The 20,227-nt window shown below is 40.4% G+C and overlaps 1 protein-coding gene across 2 annotated transcripts; it reads left to right on the top strand.

Moving 5' to 3' along the window:
• The first annotated feature begins 3,231 nt into the window (after window positions 1–3,231).
• Window positions 3,232–14,928, top strand: LOC137146823 (pancreatic alpha-amylase-like). Of its 2 annotated transcripts, none has more exons than XM_067538347.1 (11): window positions 3,232–3,375; window positions 6,431–6,631; window positions 7,438–7,584; window positions 8,367–8,564; window positions 10,508–10,738; window positions 11,883–12,016; window positions 12,106–12,228; window positions 12,341–12,440; window positions 12,691–12,812; window positions 12,904–13,029; window positions 14,671–14,928. In XM_067538347.1, exons 1-11 carry the CDS (start codon window positions 3,325–3,327, stop codon window positions 14,858–14,860), a joined length of 1,623 nt encoding a protein of 540 aa, XP_067394448.1. In that variant the 5' UTR covers window positions 3,232–3,324; the 3' UTR covers window positions 14,861–14,928. The 2 variants fall into 2 exon arrangements, with proteins under 2 accessions (XP_067394448.1, XP_067394449.1); XM_067538348.1 differs by lacking the exon at window positions 3,232–3,375 and adding an exon at window positions 4,986–5,042.
• The last annotated feature ends 5,299 nt before the right edge of the window (window positions 14,929–20,227 follow it).

Genomic DNA, 20,227 nt, shown 5'->3' with positions numbered 1-20,227 from the left:
ACGAGATTTTCAGAACATATAGTGAAGCCATGCAGTCTGACATACTGTCTGCTAAAATCATGTGGGAAAAATTATGTAAAGGTGCTAAATTGACAGTGAAATGCAAATATTTTGAGGAGCAGTAAACCTTACAATCAAATCCATAGCTGGTATTTTGTAAGGCAGGGGGAAACGGATCTAGACCTCTATCGTCCCCTCTCCAATAGCAGTGGGGGGAAGAAAGATCACTCTGACTTAATACTAACTGATTACTATTTAACTTAACCTAGGTAATACATCTACATTCTCTCTCTGGTGAAAACTGGTTTTATTACCTTAACATGCTTTCATATGAGTTCTTGAGTTTAAGATAACCTCCCCATGTACACACCTCTATAACAAGTAGGCTAAGATGACTTGCATCAAAACTTGAGGTTTAATAATCTTTATTTTGAGCACAGCTTATGGAGATGAAACACTAGCACAAGCAATGAACACACGTTTTAGAAAACTAGCCTGTTTACACAAAAGATCAGGCAGCTTTGATTTTTTTTAATAGTCTGTCAAATAATTGTCTTTAGTCCAACTGAGATTGGACTTTAGTCCAGCTGACTAAAACTAGTAGACACTCACCACTCATGCTGTGAAAGGTGGTTGGTTTGTTTTTTAATTCCCCCACTATCATAAGTAAAAAAGCTAGTTTCCATATGTGGGTTTATGTCTGAAGTTTAGTGAGCAAACAAAATAATTGGTTGTTAATTGAAGTTGGTTAGTTACACTATAGAATTAAAGCCATCGTCACAAGTTGTTATCCAAATTTGCTAAAGAAAAGCAGAAGAACCTACAGGAGGAAGGAGAGTTGTGCTCACAACAGCTGAAGATTGTAGCTGTGTCCCTACTGCATTATTAGCTCATGCTTCAGCACCTACCCACCTCCCATGACAAGCCATGTAGCTCAAGTTGAAAAGCACCATGTAACTCAAACTAGAGGTTTTTGTGTGTAGATGGGAGTTGGGTTTGAGGCAACTCTAGTTATACCTTGAGCTAACACTGCAGTGAAGACAAGCCGTTAGAGAAAATTTACTTTATAAACATATGAGCTAGAAACTCTTTTAAATGAAAGCTTAAGTTTTGCAGACTATGATGAGCAGAATACCAGCTCAATCTTACCATACTTTCTAGTCTTACCATATCCCCTCCCCATTTCGGAATGAGTTTTTACCTCCTGTGTATTTATTTGAAAAGGATTAAATGCCTCAAGCCTTAACACTTTTTAAATGATCCCTTTTTAGCAAGTCATGGGATGCCGCTTCCCAGACAGTGGGTAAACAGAAAATGTAAAGTTCACTCACCTTTAGTAACAAATGGCTTATAAAAATCATGAAGTTTAAATTACATTGTACTGAGTGACAGTTAAGTGTACACCATTTTAGGTATAGTCACATAACACTAGTCTTCAAGCAGATGCCAGGCTATAAAAGTAAAGCAGTTTGCTAATTCTTAGAACAGATTTGTATGAATAAAGCAAACTCCTGAAGGTTTCTATTAAGGTCTGCTAACAAGACAGTTCTTGATGCATCATCAGGAACTTGGGACATCAGAAGGTACATTTTCTATAGAACATAAATTTAAAACTTGGCCAGATTCTTGGGTGTGACTTGGTCATTCTGTGTCACATTGCTGTCAATCTGCTTGCAGAGCAAGTATATCCAGTCCTCAGAAGGTCATTTGAACACAAGGTGAGTCTCGTCATTTTCCTTGAAAAGAGAGCCTTGAAAATATTAAACAGATGCAAATAGAGTGCGGTGATTAAATGGAAAATGCATGTAGATTGGCTGCACTTCTGCTGCAGGAGACTGGAGTTTTTGAAGAGTCTTTCCATCCCCAGTCTGTTAAATTTGTGGTGTATGATGATGATAACAGTGAGGAGGAAGAGACCTCCCGTAACCACAGCAGATCTACTCCCTCAAGAATCAAAAAGAACACATTCCTCAACTGGCCACCCATCCCACAGCTAGAGCTCACAAGAGAACACTTCTCATCACTAGTACTATGAGGAACAGCTGCCACTAGTGCAACCACTTTGAGGAGATTTTGAGCTGCTGGTGGGTTTAGAAGTACTGAGGTGGAGGATGGGGGATGGAAAGACAAGGGTTTGGTGCAGAAAAGCGTACAGGATGGATTTCGGCGAGGACGGGTGGAGGAAGAGGATTTTTTCCACAGAACATTGCATGAATTTTCAGTACTGATAATACATCTTTCTAGACCTTTATTTGTATGGGATTTCCCCTTTTTGTTTTTAAAATCCATTCCTGGGGTTTTTTTCCCCCCAAAGACAGTGGATTTCAAGGAGACTCATGGTGTCCATTATCTGACACTATTCAACAACGAGGTACTTGCTTTTTTTAAGTAGTTTGTGTTACTAATAGCAGCACACATTTTGCAAACAAATTGCTCAGGTCACCTTAGGCCTTTTCCTCTTTGGTGCCACTCTTGTCAGTTTCTAAAACTTGTTCCAGTTTGGTTTTATGTGTACAAATGTTTATTCTAGCCATAGAGCTTTAGTAGTTTTCACCATGAAGAAAAAAACCTTAACTACAGTTGGAGTAATCACAGCAATAGGATAAACTCTAGTCTCATATAGAAAGGACATCTGGCAACAGTAAATAGGTCGACCTAGATAGCCCTTGAAAGGGGCTGAATCCCTTAATGATTTGGCCCTGACATCCTGAGTCTCTATAATTGACGGTATCACAGTACAAAGCAGTATTCATTCAGGCTACTGAACAAGCTAAGCTGTATAAAGCAACAAACATGCAGTTTAAATATCAATCTGCTGAATTCCCTGATACACAACTTGCTTCTGTGTATTACGGGGGAATCCCCAGGGAATCAATAGAATGGAAGCAAGATGGAGATGTATCACAAGAAGCAAATAAATACACCATAAAAGGATAACCCACTTGATCCCCTTTTCAAATCCCAAGAAGAGAGACTGGCCCCATTGCTCAACAAATAATTTTAAATTGAAAATCAAGTTTTTTCAAAACAACATTTTTTCACATGTGCCTTTGATTTATAGTGGTGTTTAAAAACAAATCTAAAAATACATTAGTTTCAAAACAAAACAAAACCCTGTATTTTAAAATCAATGTCCCAAATAGACCAGTTGAGGGCAGCATTAAGAGGCTTATGATTACTGGCAGTAGCTTCAAGCAGCAGTACTGGCAGGCATCAGAGGAAGGGATTCTGTCTACTGCTCCTTTATAGACAGGAAGGCCTGCTTTTCAATGACCAGTCATATGACATCGCAATCAATCTTACTTGGAACTGTAGAATGCTGCGATGGTTGTACTGCAGCAGGAAAACTACTGGAAAATGCCATCCATCAAAAATGTATGTTTTCAGATCTGCTTTGCATTTATTTTTGTGCAATAACTATAATGAATTTGCTCGTTTCTTGTGTTTATGGGAAAGGCCTACAGAGGGCTATAGTTAACAAAACTGTTCCTAATGAGCTTTATTTAGAAATAAGCCTAGTCTTAAAAATAAAGTGCCAAGAAAAGTGGAATACTTTCACCCACACAGGCAATAGTCAGTTGAGAGCAATTCTAAGGAAAAGAACCAACAGATTGCATGGAATTTAAATTACTTCCCTCTGAGGAAATCAATGATCTGTTGAGATGCTCATCAGCTATAACAGATCTGGTTATAATCTCAGTTGAATTCAGTTGAGTTAATTCTCATCTGCATGCTTGTTACAGCTGTATAAAATTCATGTGAGAAAAGAATCAGGCCCTGTAAGTGAATTTTGAGCATAAAGTGATATCAACTAGTATCCAGTGTGCCAAATGAATCAAACCAGAGCAGGACTACAGTATAACGATAAAGCACTTAAGAAGGCACAGTTTTATCCCATATTCTCGTACATTATACCACACCTAGCTCAGTTAAGAAGAACAATACACCCTAGTGAGTCCTCCCTCTGAGAAAGGGGGTAGCTTTAGCTAATCTGTAATTGCATCTGTAACTAATTTTCTTTGTTACTCAAAGTATTCTATTAAATGGCAGCGTCACTTGTTTTAATCCAAGATGACTACTGTGTTCTTAAATTTGCTCTGAATTGAATGGAGAGTGTGCCTATCTAGCACTATTGAAAGCTTGGAAATTTACATACTGAATTACCACAGCTTTCTACAATTAAATGCAAAAAGTAAGTTACAGTTTGGATTGTCACTTTTATGCTTCCAGAGTATCTGTAACTCTTATACTATATAGTATTTTACTTTGTATCTATATCTATATATATGCATACACACTAGTTCAAAGTAATTGCTGTAGGAACCATAATTTTGAATGTGTACTTGAAATCATAAGACAATCTCCTTTGGGTATTTGATCATATTTGAACAAGCAGGTGACATTTTGGGGGGTGTGAGTGAGGCACCATGGGCTGCTAACTCAGTTCAGCATCTGCTCCCCCCCCCCCCCCCGTTTGTGTATTCTAAGGCTGAATGGATTTTTCACTAACTCCATTGGTATTTTCAGGGAACTAAGTAGGAGGCTGGTTCCCCTAATTTGTTATGGAGTTGGGAGGGGAATTGACTAGTCCCTCCAGAGATTTCAGGTGGATGTTGATGAAATTGTTCAGCGTGTGAGTTCGAAGCCAGCTCCTTCATCCTGTAGCAGCAAGATGCATATGCTCCTCTGGGTAGGGTTCTTCTGCTTTTTAAATACGGAAAGCACATTGGGGCCCGGACTGTAGGATGCTGTGCAGTGAGAGGGTCCAAAAGCTTAGGCTGTAGCATGAGCAAGAACATCTATACCGTAGTTAACATCCCCTTATCCCAAGCCCTGGGAGCCTGAGTCAGCTGGCACAGGCCAGCTTCAGGTGTCTAATTGCAGTGCAGACATACACTCCGGGTCCACTGAAGGATTTCACAATCGCCATCATTAATTAGCTAGCACTAAAGACAGATCAACGTTCCACTGCATCTCAAAGAACCAGAAAAACCTGCAATGGACCCTCCTTTCAAACATCACCCTGAACTGGTCAAAGTAAGGTAAACATTTATATTTAGCTTCCTATTTCCTGTGGTCTTATCATTTTACCTACATGATTACTCACTTAATGATTAGACAAGAACATGTAACTTTTACCTACATGATTACTCACTTAATGATTAGACAAGAACATGTAACTGTTCTCTTTGAATTAGGGGTCTATAACCATTCATAGGCACAGCCAGGAAACATAAGCATTAGGTAGCCAGTCAAAGCTTTAACCTCACTCTTGATTGCTGAGATTGCATGTACATGTGCAACTCACAGTTATGGTTTGAATGTGATGACAAATTTAACTTTAAAAATCAGATGGTATGGCATTGCCTGACTTTTTGAGCAGTGATGTATAAGGCAAGTGGTGATTCAAGTGGCCAGGGGCAAAAAAAAGATTTGAAGTGCCATAATTCTACCAACTTTATAAACTGCTTCTGTCCTCTCCAGAGAAAATCAAGGGCTCAGTGACTTGATCACAAATGCTCTGTCTTTGGTTCATACACTCTCCTCCAATCAGGGAACAGAAACAATACTATGTGATCAAGCTGACCCAGCACACAATGATGTATCTACAAAATAAGCACAGTTCATAAACAATTTCTAGGCTAAAACTTGTTCATAAACTACTCAACAGTTACAGATAGCATGAAAATCAGTTTGTTCAGAAGCAGAAAAAATGGGCTTAATTTTTCAAATGAGTCATTCGAAATAGCTCAGCTCCGTTATGATTGTGAATTAGAAAGCCAGCTGCTGACAACAGGACCTGGCAGCAGAAACTGCTCTGTATAAACTGGCCCACTTTGCAATTGAACAAGTTCCAAAGTGCACAATTACACAGCAAGGGTGAGGGAGTTGTTCCTCTCTTGTATTTTTTTATTTCAAGCAAAGGGAGGGCTGTTACTGTAGAATTCATTTTTTCCCTCAACGATTTGGATAGACCCTTTCCCATTCCACTAGTTTGTTTGGTGTCTGTAACGTGATATTGTTTTCAGCAGCATCTTCCATTCCACTTACAACTCCCCCTTAGTGCAGATGCAGTTATATCAGTATAAAGATGACTTACACCAGTATAACTTTCCAATACAGGAAGGGGAATGAGCCCTACTGGTATAACATACCTTTATACTGGATATGTGTGTCTACATGAGGGATTGTGCTGGTATAAATATAGTTGTAAAAAAGATCACTCCTTCAACCAATAGAGTTATACCAGCACAATACCTTTGTGTCATCCAGGACTGAGCCTTAGCTTGTTACATGTTGAAAGGTTGTGGTAAAGCTTCAGCTGATAAGCAATTCCAAAACAACAGCAAGATCAATAAAATACTTAGCCTTTTAAAATGTGTAATTTGTACCATGTACTTTACCCTCTTGCATGAATATAAAAATCCAGTTGAGAAGAGCGCACACTTTTACTGAAAGAACCATGAAGGCCTTTCTTCTGCTAGCTGCCGTTGGACTTTGTTGGGCGCAATACAACCCAAATACAAAGCCTGGGAGGATGTCTATTGTCCACCTATTTGAATGGCGTTGGGCTGATATTGCTATCGAATGTGAACAGTATTTAGCACCCAATGGATTTGGTGGCGTTCAGGTATGTAGCCTCTATTGTTAATAGACAGTGAAATTGCTTCATAGTTGACACCTTTTGTTTACCAAAGTAAAAATCCAGGCCACAAAGGCCAGGCACCAGGCTGAATGAAACTGACCCAAAACTTGCAAAGAGAGAATAAAGTTTCGGTAAGCCATGGGCATGTGTGTAGGCCCCTCATTTTTAACACACTTCTCAGAGTACTGTATATCTTTGGGTGAATAAATAATACTTTATTTTGACAAAGCTGCTTTTAGTCCCTTTAATCAGCCAGGCTCCTATTATCACAGTTGGTAAACAGGGGGCATGCAGCCCACAGGCCTATTCTAGGAGTTGTAGGACTGTGTGGTTCCACTCAGCAAGGGACGAGGGTAACAAAACCTCTTGCCAGAGGGGTGTACCCAAGAGGGACTAACAGGAATCTAAAATACAGCGTGGCCTGTAAGTGTGACAACTGCAATTTGATACATACCATTTCTTAAATTGCTGCAAAAATAATAACCTATGTCTATTTCATATGGCAGCTTCATTAAAAACGTCAGTATAAGCAATCTGAGGGTCCTGATCTCCCAGTCAGTTCCTGTCTGATCTCTGTCTCTCTGTAAGGACTCCCGCTGAGATGCTGAGCCGCTTCAGCTATTGATTTAAAAGAGAGTTGAGGGTGCTGAGCATCTACTTGGATTGGGTTCTGGTATAGCCAACTCCTTGCTGCAGAGGATCAGGCTGTCTGTCTTTATATGTCTTGTAACACTGAACAGGTACCTAAGTAATTAATAGTTCATTTTCAAATACCATCACTTCATTCACAGGTATCTCCTCCAAATGAAAATATTGTAATTACTAACCCCTGGAGACCCTGGTGGGAAAGATACCAACCAATCAGCTACCATCTATGTACACGATCTGGACATGAAGATGAATTTAAAGACATGGTGACCAGATGCAACAATGTTGGAGTAAGAGACTTGAAATTCCTCATATATAAACAATGTGGGGAGATGCAAGAGCTTTCAGGTCAGAGTTGCCCTCTGTTATGTGCCCACTGAAAAAAAGTTTATATTCTTCAGTACTGCCAAGGAGATAACTTGCAGGTTCCCAGCACAAATCATTTTTCACTCATGCACAGTAGAGGACTAGGTCAACCAAAAGTTGCACCATGCAGCAATAGCTCAGCCCAAGAAAGCATTGTTAAACAAAACTCCAGGAAATTTTTTTTTAAGTTTGCAATCAGGAGGCATAGTCGTTTTTCAACAGGTGCTTATTTTTAAAGTTCAATATAAATGAAAACCTCTCACTTAGCAAAAATTGGAGTAATTATTCTTTGGAAATAGAAGAACGTAAGATGGATGCTTAAATTTAACTTTTTACTTCACATGGTCGTGACTTCTCTCTTACAGATGGTATGTGATCAGTAGCACTCATAATCAGAATGAGGCATCAGGTAACCGAGGAGGGAGGATATGGGGAGAACAGAGTTAAAAAGAGAGACGATATACTTTTCTCTCAAACAGTCTGGTCTTTCAAATGAGGTGCATATCACTGAATGATGTGCTCACTGCTGGATATTTATAAAAAATATTCTATCATTTTGATCACACGGAAAAGCTCTAGAAGAAAAAGGGAAAAAAGAGCGGGGAGTCAAAAGGGTGGGGAATGGAAATGAGACAGTGAGTGTTATTCAGTCAGTGGCACTCACAAAGTGGCTTCATTAAATTGAAATGCAGATGTTGCTCTCTAGGTTCATATTTATGTGGATGCTGTCGTCAACCATATGTGTGGATCTGGTGCTGGCTTTGGTAATAGTTCTACTTGTGGAAGCTATTTCAATGCAGGGACCAGAGATTTTCCTGCTGTGCCATACTCAGCCTGGGACTTTAACGATGGTAAATGTAAAACAGGAAGTGGAGAAATTGAAAATTACAATGACATGTCTCAGGTAAAGTTAGAATTGTTAAATATATTTTCCCTGTCTGTTCTTACTGCACCCTCTGCTTTACTGGGCTTTTCTATCACATAAACATCTCAGAACAGAAAATGCTTGGAGATGGGTGAATAATTGATTTTTCAATTCACTGGCAATTGAAGAATAAAAGTTTCCATTTTAAGCTTTATTTAAACTTAAAATAAATTAAATTAAAGGGACCTTTTGAAACAAATTTCAAAGGAATTGAAATCAAAATATTAAAACTTTATTTTTAGAAAATATCAAAATGAAGTTTTGGACAAACAGGAAATTTCTCCCTCTCCTTCCTGAACAAACAATTCGGCAAAACTGATACAAAATGGGTTTTTTTGCTTGAAAAAAAGGTTTTTTGACTGAAAATTTTGGCCAAGGCTTTAGCAATATCTCACAATAATCTTCTTTTCATTAAATAGTGGGGGAGGGTGGTGAGAATCATAGAACCATCAGGCTACATTTCAGCAAAGTACTTTAAGCACATGAATAGTCCTGTCAAATCAGTGGGATAATTCTTATAATTAAAGTTAGACGTGCGTAAGGACCTTGCTAAATCAAGGAAGGCCATGATGGTCATTTGTTGCCTCTAAAAAGCTAATCAAGGCTGAGCCTCATCAGTAAATACGGTTGCAAAACCCAGGATAGTACAGAAAGTGGGATTCAATAAATAGCACTCTTCCTTGTGCTCCGTTATGGGTGAGCCGCAATACTAAGCTAGGATCTTAGGTCAGCTGTATTTATTCACCAAATTCCATTATGCATTCTCCTTGCCTAAATTCCCATGGCAACTTCCTTTGGAAGCAATATTCTTCATTCCCTGCCTTGAACAGATAGGGAGTGGCGCTGTGCATTTCTAAACAGGAATCCTTTTATGTACCATTGAAATGGGGTGAAAGATGCTGTGTATCTCGCTCTTTCTCTGTTTCTCTTTGTCCCCATCTTGAGGGCTAGCGAATGGGAGGGAGGAAAAGGAGAAAGAGAGCGAGTGAGTGAGATTGTAAAATTCATTAAGTGATTGGGCATCCCGCAGGATGAAAAGTGCTAAAGTATCATTATTATTCACCCCTTCACTGTAATCAAGTGTCTGATCTCTGTATTACACGTTGCTTCTCTGAAGTACAAGATTGCCATAGGAAACCATTCTTTTTCTGTGACTATTTAAAATATCCTTTTAAGATATACTATTTCATTGAAAATTAATGTCAGCAAATTTTACAGGAAGTAAACACAAAAAGGGGCGTGACCACAGTCAAGTAAATTTGTTTAAAATTGTGAATATAGAAATAAAGACATCTGTGACATAAAGATCTGTGGGGAAAGTTTGTATTATGACTTCAGCTCTAATAAAACTTCTCACACACTCTCAAACTAAGAGAAAAGCAACATAAGCTGATCTTGAAGAGAAATATTTTTACATGCATATTAGAATTGAAGTAAAAAATGACATATTCAACCAGATTAATTATCCATAGTTGTATTAAAATAATATGAGTAGGCGTGGCAGAAATTGATTTTTATTTTGTATATTTTTATGGTTAATGTTGTTTATTTTTAAGCTTTTTATTTCTTTAAATCTTCACATTTGCAAAAGTAATGCCCTATAGAAGTATAATAAAGTCTAGTATATTTAATCCCAATGGAGCCTGCAGCCATATGCACGTTATGCACATTGTGTGCCTTTGGCAGTGGGGACAATGAGCAGTGCTGGCTGGCCCACTCAAGTTTGTCCCTCCCTGCCCTCCTGTCATGATGGGGGAGGGAAGCAGCAGGGCTAAATTGAGAGGCATTGCAACCTGCTGTACAAAGGTCACCAGGCCAGTCAGATTTGGCCTCCCCGGCCTCTCTGTCATGAGGGAGGAGCTGGGAACACATGGGATGAAAAATGTTTCAAATCAATATCCCAGCTAATTTTTTTTAAACAGGTCCGTGACTGTCGCCTTGTCAGTCTTCTTGATCTTGCCCTGGAGAAAGACTATGTGCGCTCAAAAATTGCTGAATACATGAACTATCTTATTGATATTGGTGTGGCAGGCTTCAGAATTGATGCTTCCAAGCACATGTGGCCTGGGGACATGGCAGCATTTTTAGACCAACTGAAAAATCTAACTACTCAATGGTTTGCTGAAGGATCAAGACCTTTCATTTACCAGGAGGTAATCTCAGTTTCTTAGTTTCACTCTATAGAGAAATAGGTTCTTTTATGCAAATCCAGTATGGATTTGATCCTGCATGTGTGTTAGTGCTTTGATGGATCAGGACCAGAGTTCTCAGCAGCTTGCAAGAGTGAATTATCTACAAATCAGTGCAAAGAACTAAGGTCAAAATGTTCATGTTTCTAATTTGTATGGGCATACATTGGCATGCACAAATGGAGACTTCTGTTTGCAATCAAGTAACTGTTAAATACTTGAGGTGAAATCCTGGCTCATTGACTTTGGTATCAATGCTCCCATTGACTTCTAGAGGCCAAGATTTTATTCATGCTTTTACATGTGAACACACATTGTAGATGTGTAAATGATCACACCAAATGCAAACCAATGGAGAATCAGCCCTCCCCCCCCCCCCCCCAATTTTATTTCCTATGGATTCTAACCTTTAGTACCTCATATGCCAGCTCCCAGTTTCCTAATTTGCTACTGAAGCTTTATTTCCAAGACTACTTGGCTTTTTCATTGAAATACTTTAAAATGTGTACATTAATTTTTTCATGCATTTTCTTTGGATTTCCTTCCAGTTTCTGCCTTCACCCCCTCTTCATTAGTAGTTGTATAACCATTAAATATATATATAGATCTCTGAATTTTACTTTGTAAGTTAACTTCTGCAGAACCAGTAAAGAGAGTATAAAACATTATTATGTGTACACACTGAATAAAAGTAAATAACTTTGTGAGATTTTTCCCCAAGTCTCAGCAATATTGTTGCATGACTTTTATTAATTTATTAAATGACTGTATTTAAGACAATCTCTACCAGTTTTAAATGTGAACTATATTTTGGACCTAAATGTCCCTTTAAAGTCAAACTTCTCATTTGAGTCTTTTTATTCTCAAATTGATCATTTTGGATCTAGGACATATATTTCATTACTAGTCATGATGTATGTGGGAAAAACAGATGTTTTAAATATTTTTCAATTGCATCTGAATGGGATTTAGCAAGTAACCCAATATATTTCTGTTCTAATTCATTCAATTCACTTTTTCTTTGCTAAAACCAGCATTCAGGACTATGAATTGTATGTATTTATTCAGCTGATTAGAATCTAATAATGTCTTCTATTACTTCTACCAGATAATTGACTTGGGTGGTGAGTCAATTAAAAGCAGTGAGTACTTTGGAAATGGTCGAGTGACTGAATTCAAATATGGTGCGAAATTGGGGACAGTCATCCGCAAATGGAATGGAGAAAAGATGGCCTATTTAAAGTAATATATCTATCATTTGAATTAATCCATAGATTTCTGCAATATTTGAAATACTAATTTCAATGTGTTTGACTCTATTGTTTGTTTAGGAATTGGGGAGAAGGCTGGGGTTTCATGCCCTCTGACAGAGCCCTTGTCTTTGTGGATAATCATGACAATCAAAGGGGACATGGTGCCGGGGGAGCTTCTATTCTAACCTTCTGGGATTCCAGGTAGCTTCATACAGCCAACAGTGTTCCCTTTCTTCTTCTTCCTTCGCCGCCCCCTCCCCTCCCCCGGCAGGATAGTGTATCTTCATGTGTCTCATTACTCTTTGGTTTACAGACTATATAAAATGGCAGTTGGCTTTATGCTTGCTCATCCTTATGGATTTACACGTGTAATGTCAAGTTACCGCTGGCCAAGATATTTCCAGAATGGAAAGGTAGGTTTATGATCAGTGAGAACAAGTCTGTAGGCCATTAGGTTGTTAATTAACCCATGCAGAGGGCCAGCAGAAGGCCAATGCACCACCTCAGTCCTATTTCCACTATAAAGACCTTTAGTAGGACAAAAATGGCAGATAGTCCTTGTGCTGGCCCTCCGATCAGGGGTAAGTTTCATCTTGTATGCTACATTGAGCTGTCTCCCCAGATAGAATGTTTAATCTGTATGACTTTGTGTTTAATAATAAGGATATTAATGACTGGGTGGGACCACCAAGCTATGAGAATGGATCAACCAAACCTGTTACAATTAATTCAGACTCCACTTGTGGCAACGACTGGATCTGTGAACACAGATGGCGTCAAATAAAGTAGGACACTGCAAACAGCAATTTCCAATATTTTCTTCACCTGATGTGAAAATATTTTAATTAAAGTCAAGCCCATTGGTTGTATTTTCAGGAACATGATTATTTTCCGTAATGTGGTGGATGGCCAACCTTTCTCAAATTGGTGGGACAATAACAGCAATCAAGTGGCTTTTGGGCGTGGTAATAGAGGATTCATCATCTTTAATAATGATGACTGGTAAGTAGGTGGGGTGAATAGCTTCAGAAAAAATGTTGCCTCTTGGTTAGGACCTTATTACTGACTATTGGATCCATGGCAACTGGTTGGTGGGACAGGTCAAGGCTCTTACCTGATGCAACTCCAAGCCTACCATCTTCTCTCTCCCAGAAGCACTCTTCAAAACCCAACATTAGCTTCTTAAGCAACACACTGTTCTGCTGCTGGTTCCTGGTCATTGGACTTGAAACCTGCAGTAAGAGGTTGGTCAATGAGGAATACATGACTATGCAAGTCCGAGAGGTACCCTGGCCACTAATGAAGTTGGGCTTAATAGACTAGCAGACAAGACTGTGAGGAAGTGGGCGGAGAATTGACTGAGCATCATGGTGGTCAAGCTGGGATGGTTTGAGAAAGGACAGGGAGCTGGGAGTTTTCAGGTTTCTTTTATGGAGAGAAAACTTGGTGACTGGATTGGATGTTTTAGAGGAGCAGAGTAGTCAGAGAATTCTCAGAATTACGTTGCATGAATTGTTCTCAATGCTCTGTGTTAAGGTTTGAATCACTTCATTTAAGTGTCCTCCTGCCAAATACAAAGGGCCTTCTGTGTCTAACCAGGCCCACTTCCTTTCTGGTATTCCACAAAGCCCCTGGCAGAGTCTCATCAGGACTGTGTGTGTAATTTGTGTGTGTAGGTAGGAAGGGACTTGGGAGAAGAAAAAACAATAGAAGCCTAATTATAAGGAAGACTCTAAACTTTTGCAAACTGACAAGCATACCTGAATGTACTGTCCCTGAAGATAATGTCACAGACATCTCTCTTCATTTTTTTTTCCCTCTAATTATTTGGTGGTCTAATTCAGTCCTCTGATTTGTATTCACAGTCCCCATTAACTTTCTGTGTAAATTATATCTGCACAGAGAGCATAGTTTATACTAGTAAATACAACAAGTAGAATAGAATTGAGTCTTTCATGTGTGAATTACACTGTATCTAGCTCCATGCAAAAGAAGGAGGAGCTGCCAGATAGAACTGCATACATGAGAGCATGAAAGAGAGACTATGTCTAACAGATACTTCAGCAGATTAGCATCTATACTCATGCCTACCCCAGATGAAGCGGGACTTCCATTTTAATTAATTTTGCCCTTTCAAAAATGGGATTGTTCTAAAGATAATCAAAAGCTAATTCTTTAAACATCCAGTTCAAATGAAAAATTAGGGTGAATAATTTATATTCATCAGTCCATATGTTGAATTGTAAATATATGAAGCCTTTGTGAATGGGAGTAGATGGATAACCTCTGCTTACTCATGCCTGTACATTCAAGGCCTTATGGAATTTCAAACTGGAGGGTTTTTTTTATGCCTAGCAGGGCTACCTGTGCCCTTTGAAGCCATATAGGCAGCTTATATACATAGACCTTAGTATTCACTTTAGGCTGAAGTTGCTCCCTACCTAATACACCCAGGCTCTGCTGTCCCAGGGAATTAAGGAGCAGACCCAAGAGTAAACCCCAAGTGGCTGGTATAGTAGTGCAGAAAAACACCATTCCCAAAGCCATCAGGCTGGCCAAACATGTGAAGCTTTATAATTAAAGAAATACCTGAACTGGAGAATCTGAATTATACTTATTCCATTCCAATCTGTTTTTACATAGGTACTTGAATGTAATCTTGCAAACTGGCCTTCCCTATGGCACTTACTGTGATGTTATTTCTGGGCAAAAGGAAGGCGATTGCTGTACAGGAATACAGGTGAAGGTTGCTGATGATGGCACTGCTAACTTCCAGATTAGTAACCAGGCTGAGGATCCTTTCATTGCAATTCATATTGATGCTACATTGTAATCCATGCAAGAATGAATGATTCTCTGTATAAAATCTCTAGCAAGGAATAAATTGTATTGGCACAAAAATCATGGGTTTTTTTAGTCTCATTAATGAAGTATTGTGTAATTGCTTTACTGTTCTTACATAATAATCAGCACTGATGCAAATTTTTGAAATGGTGTAAAAGGCCTACAAACATGGTTCAAGAGTACTATATTTTATTTCACATGAATGTAGTAAAGGAGAAATTAAATCATGAATTGAGATGATTTTACTGTTTTAATTCCAAAACTCAGACAGGCAGACAGACAGACACACGCAGTAACAGCAGCTATTGGAGGTGGCTGAAAAATGGAATTTTTGGTTCTCTGGCAATGCAAAAAAATTGAAAATGATCTTGCTTCACATCAAACCAAAAATGCAATTTTTGGCCAATCAGAAAGTTTAAAAAAAAAAAAAAAAAGTCATGCTGGATTTAATGAAGCATTTTATCTCATCTGCTCTCTGTTGAAACAGGTAGGCCAAGGACTGCAGCTCCTTCCAGGTCCCTTTTTTGTAACTACAGGGACAGTATATTTCTCCTGTTTGTGCTCCTTCCCATCTAGTGTAGAGCCTCTTAGCTCCCACCACACTATTACTTAGGCAGTGTGGCCAAGTGACTGGTACACTGAACTAGAACCTATCTGGGTTCTATTTCTGGCTCTGCAACTGGCCTGTAAGTCACCGCCCTTCTGTGTCAGTTTTCCCATCTGTAAAATGGGAATACTGATACTGTAAACTGCTTTGCGATTTGGGATGAAAAGTGCTTATGTAAGGGTGAGGCAGTGTTAGAGCCAAACTGCACTGGCAGGTGAGGAGAAGAGAATCACAAAGAGAGAAAATAACTTCCCCTTATTGGCTTGTAGATGCAGCTGAGGGGAGAGGTTCCACTCCACTCTAGGCCATGAAAGCTTACTCTGCAAAAGACTCAGACTGATGGCAGCGTAGGCATCATTATAGGCCACAAGAGGAAAATTTCCCCCCAACTTTCAGACAGAGGGAACAATGTCTTTTCCCACTGCAACTTTGAGCAAATGATGGATGGGGGCAGATGGGAAATGCTGCTGTGTGTTGCAGCAACACTCGTTGTTTCTCCTCCACTTCCCCCATCTAATAGCTGATGAGTGGAAGAAAGGAGAGGAAAGGAAGCAGCAGGTTGAGCCAGAAACCGGACCCCAGCTTCCCTCCTCATAGCATTTTTCAGGAAGAGTCAGGCTGCCTCCTGAAAGGCCCCAGTACATGGGAGAGAGGTAGAAATAGCAGCTACCATACTAGCTCCCTCCTAAGTAGGGTGAGGGTATTGCAGAGAAGACTGCACCCTGCCCCCTAATGCCATGGAAAGCCTGTGGTGACCAGCTATATCAGTTATAAGCTGACCCATTGTACTGGAAGATCAGGCTGATGTCTGGATAAGAGGGCTGCAAGGACCAGATATATGGGGCAGGCAGCTGTGTTGGTGATTCACCTATGTAACCGCCCTTTGGAGTTTGTCAGCTCATGAAACGCTCAGGGAACTCCTTGGAGTTTGTCAGCTCTAGGGAACTCACCCTATGGACTACAACACCAATGGCCCAGACACACGTTCTCAGCTTGCTTAAGTCTGAGGCAGGAACAGAATAGACTGGCAATGCCTGCAAAAGCCATTGGGGTGGTTTGTGATGGCATGAGTGATCGTTACAGGCAGTGTGCTGGGCCAACACTGAGACAGGACTGGTCATCCTCTCAGGAGAGGACGGCCTGACTCAGAGACAAAGGAACTAGGTTTAGTGTTGACTCAACTGTGGGCGATAGCGTGTGGGTCAGGCAGTTGTAGCCTTAAGGCTACCACTGTCCTGGGAGGCACAGAACCAACCTGGTGCCAGCTAGCTAGAGCCAGGTGAGACCTCAACAGGACTCCAGGCAATGACTCCAAAAGAGAACCCTACCCCACTCAGGGATGAAAACACTTTGGGGGGGGAGGGACGGCGCATATGGTTTCCTGAAGCCAGCCGATGTTTGTGGAGCTACTACACCCATCCACCTACCTAAGACGGTGCCAAGGAGGGAGCTGGGGGGGCTGTATACAATTGTGAATGGTGGAAAGTGGGGACTTTGTTGGGTACAGGCAAGAGAGAGACTCCATGGAAGCTGAGCCAGCCTGGATGGTGGCATCAGAACAAGGGGGCCTAGGACTTCCACCTCAGGAGGGTGGGGAGAAGCCCCTCCAAGTATCAGGGAGAGGGCATGCCCTCACTTGTCGGGAGGTGGGCCTGTAACTAGTTTATTTTTAAACACAAAAAGCAGGTTGCACTGCGTCTCAGCACTGACAAGAAGTCAAATTATATTAAAACTAAAGAATCATCATCATGGACAGTCTATTATGAAACAGCAATGCTAAGACATTCACTAAAAATCTGTACAGCGGCCCACCTACAAAGAAACTGGGGTTCAAATCTAAGATTCTGTACTGCACCCTTCTGCGTGGTATCTGACGAACCTACAGACGTCTCAGTGCCTGTCACTTAACAGTTACAAGTGAATAAAATTGTGTGTGCGCGCGCACGTGCCTGCTTTGAAAGGCTCATGGTAGCTAGCCACAACGAATGCCAAAGTCTTTACAACTGTTTTTGAATTGCATCTGAAGGCTATTTTGTTACATCAGGGTCAGACTGTTCCTACTTGGATGCATGTTAGGCATCTAAATTCCTATCGCAACATCTAATTGAGTTCCTCCATGTGTTTCTAGTTGCCTAGTTTAGTTTAATTTAGTGTTTGGATTTAAAATTTAGGTGAGTTTTACCAGCTAGGGATATACATACATATATAGAGAGAGAGAGCTGTCATAGTGACAGATACTGGCTCTTGGTAGTTGGAAGCTTCCTGGTAGAAAGGGGAGCCTGATTTGGTCATTGTTCTTGTGATGTAACTGGGCTTGTGTGTTAGTTGCCTGCGAACAATCAGCTCCTGGTGAAAGAACAATCTCCTCTAACACAGTTTCTCAACGTCTGACTGTCATTCATTGACATTATTAATCTTTCCATTGTCCAGCGTCTTTTTTGAAGTTTAATACATTTTTTCTCAATATTTACTTTTCTGTTTAAATGTGGGATTTTATTCCTCTTTCGGAGACGTCTGCTGCATCTCCTTGAAATTCCTATTGTCTTTGCAAGAACAATATTTTTCCATCAAGATACCTAGTTCGTAAAATGTATCTGTAGGGAAAACCTGTTTTGTTTTGCAATAAAAACATAGCCATTGTCTCGTTGAAAAACCTGAATCACACCCTCACTGTAGCTGTAGTATCATTTCAGCTGCTCTGTTTGAATATTTCCCTATTGTTCTGAGTCTCTTCCAACTTTTTGATAAGATTTCTCTCTTTCTAAAAAGATAAGCTTTAGTTCAAGCACAGGTTTTTGGGCTCGATGTAGGAATTGTTTGTGGTCTGCGTTATGCAGAAGGTCAGACTAGAGGATCCTAATGAGCCCCGTTAGCCTTAAAAATCTATAATTCCCTACGATCTCTCAGGCATGTATCAGTCCAGCTAGAAAAATATTAACCAAAGTCACATTGACCTCTTTCGTTTCCACCAGCCAACCAAGGAAGGTATAATAATGGTGAATTTAACTTTGGTGACTATAACCTTGTTGAGCACCAAACTGCTATATATGTTGGTATTCCCTACATGACCTTTCCACTTGGTTCATCTAGAATGTCTTGTCACGTTCTGGGAGAACATGTTATCCAGTGCTCTGGGATCCAAAAAGACTCAGGTTAGGTTATTAACAGCTCTTTGCTTATGCTGACCAGGCCCAGACACAAGGGCTTTAGGTACAGGGGGATACCAAAAGTCAGGTCACACCACAGTTCGTATACATCTATCCTAGTTACCAACATCTATACTTCTTGTATTTAAAGATCAATTGCTTTGCAGGTAGCATAAGGCATGCGTATCAGTTCAGGCTGTTTCTGACTACATTGTTTACTACGAACATAATCACACTAGTTTAGGCCTTGTCTGCACTTGAAAAAATAAGTCGACATAACATAGGTCGACTTACAGCCACTGCTGCAATTATAATGGCAGCTGATGTCCACACTGCCCTCTTTGAATCTGTGATATGCGTCCTTGCCCAGAGCACGTCCACTGACCTAAGAAGGGCAGTGAGGGGAACTGAGAGCCTGGTCTCTCAAATCCCCCGCAGGAAGCCCGGCTGTCCCATAGGCTCTCCGCCTCCATTCCCGCTGGGAGCCAGGGGAAGCCACCTGGGGCTTCTCCCCTCCCCGTTCCCTGCCAGAACCGAGCAGACATGGCTCCCTGCGGGAGGGGGTGGAAAAAGGCCCTGGCTTCTCGCTCAACTCCCATCTGATAGGAAGAATCAGCTGCCCTGTCTTCTTATCCCATGCCCAGCCGAGAGACTGGGAGCAGCCTGGAGACTGGGTCCAGCTGTTCAGCTCTGAGGGGGCTGTCTTGAAATTGACAAGAATGACAGCCCCACAGCTGATATAAGAGGATGCAGTGTCTACACTGACATTGCGTTACCCTAACTAAGCCACCATAAGCCCTACACCTGTTGTTGAGATGGTTTTATTGTGTTAAAAAAACAGGGTAGTTGCACTGGCAGGGGTTGAGTGCAGTGTGTACAACAGCTCTGTTTTGTTGACCAAAGCTAACTTTGGTCGACAAAAGTCTCTAGTGTAGCCCAGGCCTAAGTTCTTACCTCCTTTATGTACTACAAAAATACTCACTCGTTAGTTGTTTCAGTAGTTACTTGTTTGGGCATGTCTTAATTTAGGATGGCTCATGTCAGTGCTACAATATAGGATCCAATATGCATTTTTTTTTTTTTTTTGTAATCCACAAAACTACTGAAAAATACAACGTTTTCTAGTTACTCTTAAAAATATTTTAAGGCTACAAGGGACAAAATAGCCAAAGCACAATGCGACCGAGGCTCCCTCGGAGTAGTGGAGCTCCAGGCCTTCCCACCCAAAGGCTATCTAGCCCACACTGCCGCAATCTAGCCCTGAGACACACATTTGGAACTTTTGAGAAATTCTGGTGCCCTCTAGCGGTGCAGTGCAGGTGGATGTTTAATATTATGTATTTCTGGTTCTAAGCCTTTTAGCTCTGAGAGAACCTCCCAGCTTAACATTTACCCCTAGTTATTGAAGCTAATGACATGTTCATATTTGTTTTTTGTCAATGAGTTTGTGTACACTTATGCACTCACACATGCCAAAAAAACCTCTGAAAAATGTGTTGCCACTCTTAAAAAAAACACACACACAGTCCTAATTTGTTTAATTTATAGCTAAAGTTTGTTAGCATGAGAATTTGTTTTATCTTCACCTGTTGAGCACTTCAGA

The sequence above is a fragment of the Emydura macquarii genome, unplaced genomic scaffold (assembly GCF_026122565.2).
Source record: "Emydura macquarii macquarii isolate MOO-44397 ecotype Brisbane River unplaced genomic scaffold, CSIRO-AGI_Emac_v2 contig_480, whole genome shotgun sequence".
In the NCBI taxonomy this organism is placed as follows: domain Eukaryota; kingdom Metazoa; phylum Chordata; order Testudines; family Chelidae; genus Emydura; species Emydura macquarii.
The sequence above is the reverse complement of the archived record's forward strand: the minus strand, read 5'-3'. Positions and strand labels throughout refer to the sequence as shown.

Excerpts from the sequence above, each read along its gene's own strand:
- LOC137146823 (XM_067538347.1), top strand. The coding sequence starts at position 3,325 with ATGGTTGTACTGCAGCAGGAAAACTACTGGAAAATGCCATCCATCAAA. Across the intron at positions 8,565-10,507 it reads ATTACAATGACATGTCTCAG|GTCCGTGACTGTCGCCTTGT; the intron begins GTAAAGTTAGAA and ends TTTTTTAAACAG. Across the intron at positions 12,441-12,690 it reads GATATTTCCAGAATGGAAAG|GATATTAATGACTGGGTGGG; the intron begins GTAGGTTTATGA and ends TTTAATAATAAG.